This window comes from Leptopilina heterotoma, unplaced genomic scaffold (assembly GCF_015476425.1).
Source record: "Leptopilina heterotoma isolate Lh14 unplaced genomic scaffold, ASM1547642v1 Lhet_97, whole genome shotgun sequence".
Taxonomy (NCBI): domain Eukaryota; kingdom Metazoa; phylum Arthropoda; class Insecta; order Hymenoptera; family Figitidae; genus Leptopilina; species Leptopilina heterotoma.
The window spans coordinates 436,452-446,342 of record NW_025111203.1 but is presented as its reverse complement, the minus strand read 5'-3'; the positions used below and the strand labels follow the sequence as shown (position 1 = coordinate 446,342).

Below are 9,891 nucleotides of genomic sequence, written 5' to 3'. Positions count from 1 at the left end.
ATGATTGGATTCGCTAAGAATTTGTTACTCGGTGGTTTTCGGGATCGCTGATTACGAATATGACGTCAGATTTTTAAAACTCAAAATGTTGGATCCAATATGGCGATCGACTTTTAAAAATCGATTCAATTTGCCTGAAACTCGTTACTCGCGGGATTTCGGGGTCGCTGATTAGGAATCTGTCCACAGATTTTTTTATTTTGACATCATATTTATCGCAATCAGCGACCCTGAAACCCCTGAATAACAAATTTTAAACCAATCCAATCATTTTTTAAAACAGTTGTATTTACAAAAACTAAAAAGTGATTTTTGGTACTTATAGAGGAGAGTGGGGGAAGACGGGGTACCGGCCCTATTTAACAAACGAATTAACCAATCGCGATTATATTTTACATAATACTACACCGAGACGATAGTTTCTTGTTTACAAAACCTAAAAGCCATGAGAACAAATCTTTTACCTGTTTTACTAAAAAAACTGTTTTCGACGATTTTCTTGTGAATTTTTCACTTTTTCTAGGAGGTGTTTATTATTTAATAATAACGGTTAATGAACTATATAAAAATTTTTATAACTGGCAAGGGTTACAGAAGAAGGGAAGCATATATGTTTTTTTCTTTGTTGAATCGTAAATTGTAGTAATTAATCATTTTATTCAATTTCGTAGGTGCAGGCAAGATTGGGTAGGGAAGAGTGGGGCAAGACGGGGTACGCAAATGAAGCAAAAGAAAAGAGAAATAAGGGAAGTTAAGAAAACTACTTAAATCAAGACTGAATAAAATAAGAGTGACCAAAAAGAAAAAGAAAGCTTGTCAGGTTAAATCAATAATTAGAAATGGAGACCTGTGTCCAGGTTCTCCATAGAGGTTAAAAAACGAAATTTTTCCAGGTTTTTAAAACTACATTTATATTTTACAAAATTTTTAATTCAAACCTTTTTCAAATTAAACAACTTATAAAAAAAATTGTTATAAAACATAAAGAAATCGAGTCTTCGACTCGGAGTAATCGATTTCTTTATTTTTATAATAATAATAATTAAAAATTACTTTCATCATTTCAATTCGATTATTGTTTTCCAGAATTTTTAACTAAAATTCTTCTTTAAATTAATTATTAATTATTAATTATTATTAATAATTTTTGAAACATTTCTTTGAACATTTTCAAATCCTTTTGTTTACAATTCAATTTCACGAAATTTCATCGATTATTCGGAAATTCTTCAATCAAATATATATTAGAAAATAAAAACTTTAAATAACTTCAAAAAAATTTAATTCAACTTTTACAAAATAATTAAATCTACACAATTCTAAGTTAAAAGTATGAAAAATTCAAACATTCAAAGATTATAATTTGAGACCTGCTTTTCAAAACTCAATTATTATCTAAAGTTTTAACTGAAATTCACATTTGAATCAATTATTATTAGAAAATTCTACGACAATTCAATTATTTAAATACAAAAAAATAATTTATTAATGAATTAAACGTTTTTTGAAAATCGAACTCTCATTTAAAGAATTTTATCAACAAATTTTTAAATAGGTAATTAAAATTCTTTTGACGAATTTCAATAAAATTTTTAAGAATAATTTCATTTTTCGAGAAATTAGATTAAAATAAAAAATGTATTAAAAATAATTGAATCTCTGTAAAAAAATTTCATTGAATTGAGAAAAGTTTTTGAAAATAATTGAAATTTTGTCAAGAATTTTATTAAAATTTTTGAAAATAATTGAAATATTGCCAAGATTATTATTAAAATTTTTTAAAATAATTGAATTTTGAAGAAAAATTTTAATATTTATAAAAATAATTGAAATTTTGCCAATAAAATTTTTAAACTTTTTAATCATAATTGAATTTCTGCGAAGAATTTTATTACTTTTGAAAATAATTGAATTCTTGAGACGAATTTTAATAAAATTTTTAAGAATAATTACATTTTTTGAGGAATTCGATTAAAATTGTATCAAAAATAATTGAAAATCTGTAATTAGTTTTAATATTTATAAAAATAATAATTGAATCCCTGTAAAAAATTGTATTACATATTTATAAAAATAATTGAATCTCTGTAAACATAAATTGAATATTTTTAAAAATAATAGAATTATTGCGAAGAAATTTATAAAAAAATTTGTAAATAATTGAATTGCTGTGAAATATTTGTTACTTATAAAAATAATAAAAGGTTTGCTAAGAATTTTATCAAAAAATTTTTAAAATACATAATTCATTTCTTGTGGAAAATTTTATTAAAATACTAAATATTGAAAATCATTGAATGGAGGAGAATTTTTGAAAAAAAAAATTGAATTTGTTAAAAAGAATTTCATTAAAATTTTTGAAAATAATTGAATTTTGGAGAAAAATTTTAATATTTATAAAGATAATTGAAATTTTGACGATAATTTTTTAAAACTTTTGACCATAATTGAATTTCTGCAAAAAAAATTTTTCCTTTGAAAATAATTGAATTCTTGTGATGGATTTTTTAATATTTCTTTTTAAATACCTAGGTAATTGAATTCTTTTGTGAAATTTTATTGAAATAGTAGATATTGAAAATAATTGAATTTTGTTAAATTATGGAAGTTAATGAAATTTATACAAAGAATTGTATTAAAATTATTTTGAAAAAGAATTGAAGTGTTAAAAAAAATTTCATTGATTTCATTAATATTTTTGAAAATAATTTAATTCTCTGGAATATTATAAAATGGGTTTATCGCAAGTAAAATTTATAAGTAAAATTTTAATATTGATTTGTAACAAATGTAAAATTTAACTTAATTATTAACATAAGCAGCTAATGAAATCCAATTATTCGTCTAAATAAAAAATTTCTTTTTGAAGAAATTTTAAGATGTTTAAACATGTACAAAAAATGGCAACAAAATAAATATACTTCATCTTTGAAATTAAAATATGTACGCTTAAAAATTATAGGTACTACAACTTTACAGAGGTTATTATTACTTTTTTTTTATTGTGAGAAAAAATTATACAAAACAAGGAACGTATTTATATTGCTCATAATATAACATTTGTAGAAATTTCCAAATTTGGTTATCTATGAAATATTTTCAAAACTTTATGATACAGCGACGATAATGAATTGAAAAATAGAAACAATATTAATAAATTTCAATGGGTCAAGGTGGATAAATTTAGGTTCACGTTATTAATTTCCATTACAACCTTCATTGATTGAAGGTCCTTCAATGAAGAAAATGCAAAAATACATGAAATTTGTAATAAAATATGTGTATTTTTCTTATAAATTCCCAGTATTTCATTATGACACGTTCACTATTGATTATAATTGTTATTAATTATTTCAATTTTTATAAAATGCCATATGGTTATTAATAATAACTAAGTTATTTTTATAAATTTTCACACGTAATTAGCATTAACATAATTTCTAAATTTGCACTGAAACCTTTAGAATTCTAATTTCAAGTCTTTCATTAACCATAATACAAATTTATTTTTTGTATTATTCTTTAAAGTCTTGTAAATGTTTTGTTTTTATTTTTGAAACTTGAATATTTAATTATTCAAGAATTATATTTCCACCAAAATTATAATAGCTACTTACGAATAAAAAATTCGTAAGTAAAGTCTCTCTCCTAATGTTGGTAGTTAGATTTTAAAAATAAAATAAAATAAAATATAATATAGTAACAGAAAATTAATTAATTAATTAATTAATAATGCGCCAAAAACCGGTAGGTAACATAAGCTCATGGTAAAGTAAGATTAGAATTTAAAATTTTAATGATTTCGCAAAGAGAGCAGCAGTGGCTTGAGCTTTATCTCCATTTAATCTACGCAGTTCTGCTAATACTTGAGCTCTAGTAAAACCTAGAGACTCAATTTCAACGACTGTAGATTCCGTGAATGGATCGTGTGGAAGTACAATGTTTTCTGAACTTGATAAACTAGAAGCACTTGAAGAATTAGCCCTACTTTGGCCACCTAAAAAAAAAATTTATCTTTGTTAATCATATTTTTAAGAAATAAAAAATTATGGAATTAAAGAAAAATTTTAATATAGTAAGTTCTAAAGAATTAATAAAAATAAAAAATGAAGGTATACTTACTCATCTGAAGCTTACCTGCTTCTCTGGAACTATCTTCGAGAGCTTTTTGAAGATCTCTATCATCAAAAGCATCATCATTATTACCACTTAATCTTGCACACTCTGGAAGTTCTCCTGAAAGTAGAATAAAAATTCATTTATTATTCGATGGTGTCTAAAGGGCGTCTAAAGCTAAAGAAAATGATACAACAAAAATAAGCAATTAAAAAAGCAAAAAAAAGCACTGAACATTAATTCAATAAGAAAAGTATATTTATAAGCAAAAATAAACGCTGTATATTAATTTAATAGAAAAAGTATATTATTTATAAGCAAAAATAAGCACTGAATATTAATTTAATAAAAAAAAGTATATTTATATACATGTCTTTACCTTCAGTAAGAAAAGATGTCTCGGCTCCAGTGGTTCCAATAGTTAGAACATTTTTTTTGAGATCAATACAGCATTGATGTCTTTTGAGCATGTCTAAGCCAAGCAACATGTCCATTGGTTGCTCTTCTAATACACTAAATGATGTTGTGAGATGATCATTACCGATTTGTATCTGTACCATGTGTATTCTTCCAATAATTCGTTGGACACCAACACCTTTCGCAATTCCCGCCCATCGCGTGTCAACCAATCTCATTATGTGACACCTTTCAGCACAAGCTGCCGACATAATTGTAGTTTGCGCCCCTGAAGTTTAAAATTAAAAATTAAACTTTTAAACTTTTTTTAATCCACATTGCAGTAATAATAATAGTACTTTAAGATCTTTACATATTTAGACAATTCAAATTTACATATGGGGCATTCCAGGCCGAATCGGAAATTATTTTGCTTTTGCATCTCAAATTTTTTTTAAACATTTTTTTTAGTACTTTTTAAAATGAGCTACCTTGATTTTTTTCAAATTTTTTCATAAAGCGGTTCAGGAGATACAGATTTTTGAAAAATGACGTTTTTTACGTAAATTTTTGTTTTAAATGCTTATAACTCGGTCAAAAATTGAACAAATTGGACGTTATTATAATGAAAAATTTTTTTTTCACACGTAGTTTTTAATAAAAATATTTTTAAAAAAATTTTAAATAATTTACGATAAGATTTAAAATTTTTTAAAATAAAATATCATTTTTAACAATGTATGTATCGATCAATTTTTTTCAAAATTTATTGTAAGAAACTAGCACTAAATTAACAATTTTTAAGCCTTGTCCGATCGTGGGCAAACGATGGGATCTATTTATTTAAAAATTTTTAATTTTTATATACGCAGTGAAAACGGTAGGCCAAACTTGTCATTTGACCAAATCTCAATTTTACACAGAAAGAAGGTTAAGTTTGTAGAGACTTAGTCTAAAAACACATTTGCTGTGAAAAATTTGTGTGATTTTGTCAAATGGCAAGTTAGTCATTGGCCACCACTGCGTATATAAAAATTAAAATTTTTTAAATAAATAGATCCCATCGTTTGCCCACGATCGGATAAGGCTTAAAAATTGTTATTTTAGTGCTAGTTTCTTACAAAAAATTTTGAAAAAAATTGATCGATACATACATTGTTAAAAATGAAATTTTATTTTAAAAATTTTTAAATCTTATCGTAAATTATTTAAAAAATTTTTAAAAATATTTTTATTAAAAACTACGCTTGAAAACAAAACTTTTCATTATAATAACGTCCAATTTGATCAATTTTTGACCGAGTTATAAGCATTTAAAACAAAAATTTACGTAAAAAACGTCATTTTTCAAAAATCTGTATCTCCTGAACCGCTTTATGAAAAAATTTGAAAAAAATCAAGGTAGCTCATTTTAAAAAGTACTAAAAAAAAATGTTTAAAAAAAATTTGAGATGCAAAAGCAAAATAATTTCCGATTTGGCCTGGAATGCCCCATATACAAATTACGATTACGTATCACTTACAGTTTTATAAAAAACTAATGATTATTTATAATAAAACGAACTTCGCACTCGATAAATAATTTTAAAAAAGTAACAAAAAGTAGCTTTCAAACTGAAAAAAGTAGTAAAAAAGTAGCTATCGAAAAATTAAACTTGTCGACCAAAAAAACTCGTTTTTGACACTTCACGAAACTGACAAAAATTACATTCCGTATTTCTTATTTTCCTGTCTTTTTTCTGATTTTCATCAAAAATATTTACTTCTTCCTTATCCTACTGCTAATAAATTGAATTCCTGCAACGAATTTTATTATTCATGAAAGAATTTAAATATTTATAGAAATAATTTAATTCTTGTCAAGAATTTTATAACAATTTTTAAAAATTTATTTCTTTCGACTAATTTTATGCAAATTCTAATTTAAATAATTGAATTCCTGGGAAATGTTTATTATTCATAAAAAGAATTGAATTTTTACGAAGATTTTTACAAACAAATTTTTATAATTGAATTCTGTTTGGAAATTTTATGAAAATAGTAGATATTGGAAATCATTAAATTGCAAAAAGTTTTTAAAAATAATTAAATTTCACAAAGAATTCAACTAAAATTTTTGACAATAATTGAATGTATGTGTAATATTTTATTAAATTTTTTTATTTTTTTTTTTTTGTTTGAAAATAATTAAATTCCTAAAAATCATTTTATTATCTATCAAAATAATTGAATTCTTGCAAACGATTTTATTAAGAATTTTTTAAAATAATTAAATCTCCCAAAAGAAATTTATTACTTTTAAAAATAATTGAATTCCTGTGATGAATATTGTTATTTATGAAAATAATTGGATTTTGCAAAGAATCTTTTTAAAATACCTCAAAATAATTGAATTTTTGGGAATAATTTTGTTATTTATCGACATAATTAAATTCTTACGAAGAATTATTTATGTAAATAATTGAATTCTTGAGAAGAATTTTATTAAAATCTAAAAGAAGAATTGAATAAAAAAAAAAATAACTAAAATTATATTTAAAATAATTGATTTCTTTTGCAAAATTTTCTTAAAATATTTGTAAATAATTGAAATCCTGTTAAATATTCTACTAATTTTGTAAATATTTGAATTTATCCAAAGAATTTAAAAAAACATTTTTTAAATAAATGATTTTTTCGAGGAATTGAAATTAAATTTTTAAGAATAATTACATTTCTCAAGCAAATTCTGTAAAATTGTATTAAAAAAATTGAAATTCTTCGATGAATTTTGATATTTATGAAAATAATTGAATTTTGAAAAGAATTTTATTAAAATTTCCAAAAATAATTGAATTATTGCAAAAAATTTTATTAAAATGTTTAAAAAGAATTGAATTTCTGTGAAAATTTTTGTTATTTTTGAAAATAATTGAATTCTTCATAAAAGTTTTATAAATATTATTTTAAATAATTAATTTTTTCTAAATAAAATAAATATTACGAAAATTTTATTTTAAATATATTGAATTCTTGTGGAAAACTTTATTTGTGAAAATAATTAAATTTTCGATTAATTTATTTAAAAAAGTATTAAAAATAATTGAAATTCTTCGATGAGTTATATTATATATGAAAATAATTGAATTCTTGCTGAGAATTTTATCAAAAAATTTTTTAAAAAATTGAATTTCCATAAAAAATATTATTAGTGAAAGTATTTGAATTATTATAAAGAATTGTATATCAATTTTGTTAAATAATTGATTTTTTCGAAATTTTTTTGAAAATGGTATTATAAATTAATTGAATTCCTGTGGAAATTTTATTATTTATGAAAATAATTGAATTTCGAATGAATTTTATCAACTTTTTTTTTTAAATAATTGAATTCTTTCACGAAACTTTATGAAAATACTAGATATTGAAAATAATTGAATTTCGAATATTTTTTGAAAATAATTGAATCGTTTTATAGAAATTTGATTATAATTTTTGAGTACCCAAATAGTAGCATAACGTAAAAAAAACTACGTAACTAATATAGGTTTTAGTAGATGAGTGCGAAGCTAAAAATGTAATTGAACCCCTTGATGAAAGAACCAGACATAGACCATTAAAATTAAATGGGCTGCGTCCGGTTCTTGGATCAAGGGGTTCAATTATAGAAGAAGGAGAAAAAAGTAATGAAATTAACATTTTTTAAAAATTAATTTGCTGGAGCATTATTTGAAGATTCACAATCAACATGAACAATTCATCAAAATGAGGATTCGGTTTCATATTTAAATGAAACTTTAGAAAATATAAGCTTCATAATTAAAAGTTGTTTAATCACCTGAATCGATAAATGCTTTTACTGGAAATCCATTAACTTTACAGTTGATGTACAACATGACAACAGTGCCAAAAGTTTCTGGATTATATTCCATAGCAGCCTCCATATTAGCCTCTATATTCTTCTGTCGTATCTCGTCTGCAATTAATCGTTGTGTTTCAGTGTCCAATGGATCCGCATTCATCATTCTTTGTCTTTGTGCTTGTCTTTCTTCTCGAAGCTTTATTTGTTCCTTCAGTACGGTCGCAAATCTTTCTACAACCAATTGAACAAAAAATTTACCGTCACAGAAAATTGTACAGGAATCAAGGATTTATTTATTAGTTTTTCTTAAAAACATATCAACTCTACTAAGACTACTTTTAACCATTTTTAGAAATTTAAAATTTTTATAACTTTTAAAATAACAAATTTTTGAATTATTTAAAAAAAATAATAACTCGAAATTATTTTGTTAGAAATTAATGGAATTTTTTTGGTAGTTAATTAATATTCCCTCTTTTAAATAATAATTATAAAAAAAAATTTCAAAAATATTTAATTTTTAATAACAATTTTATAAACAATGTGTATTTTTTTGTGCTGTTATTTTGTTCGGATTTATAATTTTAGTGTGATATTATATTGTTTTATAAAAATCCATAATTTTAATTATTCAAAATGTGTATTTTTGATGCATTCTAGAGCATGGATTTTAATGAAATTTATAAAATTTATAAATAACATTTTTTGAAATGCATCTCTTACCAAGATTCCCTGACAATAAAGCATCAGCTAATCTGGGATTATTTTGCTTTAATAATGCCAATTGATCGGGATTTGCCAAAACCATATCTCGAATCATTGAAGGATCGTCTTCACTGCGAGGATTTTGAACTCTTTGTGCTGAGATGTTGTTTGTACTTGGTGCGACTCGACTTGTTGACGCTCCCGGTATCCTTATAGAACTAAAGTCTAATACAGGAATAGCTAGAAAATTTGAAACCAAAGATTAAATGCCTCGAATTTAAGTACGTAAACAATGAATAAATATTATTCAAGTCTTACAAGCATTGAACGGATGTAGATTTAAATCAGCTCTACTACTTTGATGCATGTGTTGAATTATCACAACATCACCGTCATTTATACCGAGTTGTCTCAATGATTTTTTATCGTCCATTAAAGGTCGACCGTTAAACATAATAACAATTTCATGTGCTGGAAGGCCACTTTCAACTTCACAAAATGCTTTGAAATTTTCCAGCTCCAAATCTTCACTTACATCTAAAATAAAAATAACATCGCTCAACGTTGTTACTGTTATTTTCATTTTGAAGGCTTTTTCTTAGAACCTTTTAATTTAGTTTGAAATATGATGAAAAAACACAAATTTAACACTTTTTTTTCTACTGCTAACTATTTGGGAATATTCTTGAATATAAGGAGAAGTATACTTTGCAAAAAAAAAAATGAATAATATTTCTCTATTCTAAATTTAGAAGACTATTGTGACAGAATGATATGCAAATTATCACAAATTATGATTCTCAGGATGTAAACATTCAACCCAGCTCAGCAGA

At 23.5% G+C, this 9,891-nt stretch overlaps 1 protein-coding gene across 2 annotated transcripts; it reads right to left on the bottom strand.

Moving 5' to 3' along the window:
- Positions 1–2,972: 2,972 nt before the first annotated feature.
- LOC122512335 (protein DDI1 homolog 2) lies at positions 2,973–9,891 on the bottom strand. Of its 2 annotated transcripts, none has more exons than XM_043628108.1 (6): positions 9,377–9,891; positions 9,077–9,298; positions 8,330–8,584; positions 4,496–4,801; positions 4,123–4,236; positions 2,973–3,997 (listed from the first exon to the last, which is right to left on the bottom strand). In XM_043628108.1, exons 1-6 carry the CDS (start codon positions 9,639–9,641, stop codon positions 3,786–3,788), a joined length of 1,374 nt encoding a protein of 457 aa, XP_043484043.1. In that variant the 5' UTR covers positions 9,642–9,891; the 3' UTR covers positions 2,973–3,785. The 2 variants fall into 2 exon arrangements, with proteins under 2 accessions (XP_043484043.1, XP_043484044.1); XM_043628109.1 differs by having other exon boundaries at positions 4,138–4,236.

Bases quoted from the DNA above. Each gene is read 5' to 3' on its own strand.
- LOC122512335 (XM_043628108.1), bottom strand. From the start codon at position 9,641: ATGAAAATAACAGTAACAACGTTGAGCGATGTTATTTTTATTTTAGAT. The intron at 8,585-9,076 runs GTAAGAGATGCA...AATTGGTTGTAG, and splicing joins TTTATTGTCAGGGAATCTTG to AAAGATTTGCGACCGTACTG. The intron at 3,998-4,122 runs GTAAGTATACCT...TTTTTTTTTTAG, and splicing joins AGCAGGTAAGCTTCAGATGA to GTGGCCAAAGTAGGGCTAAT.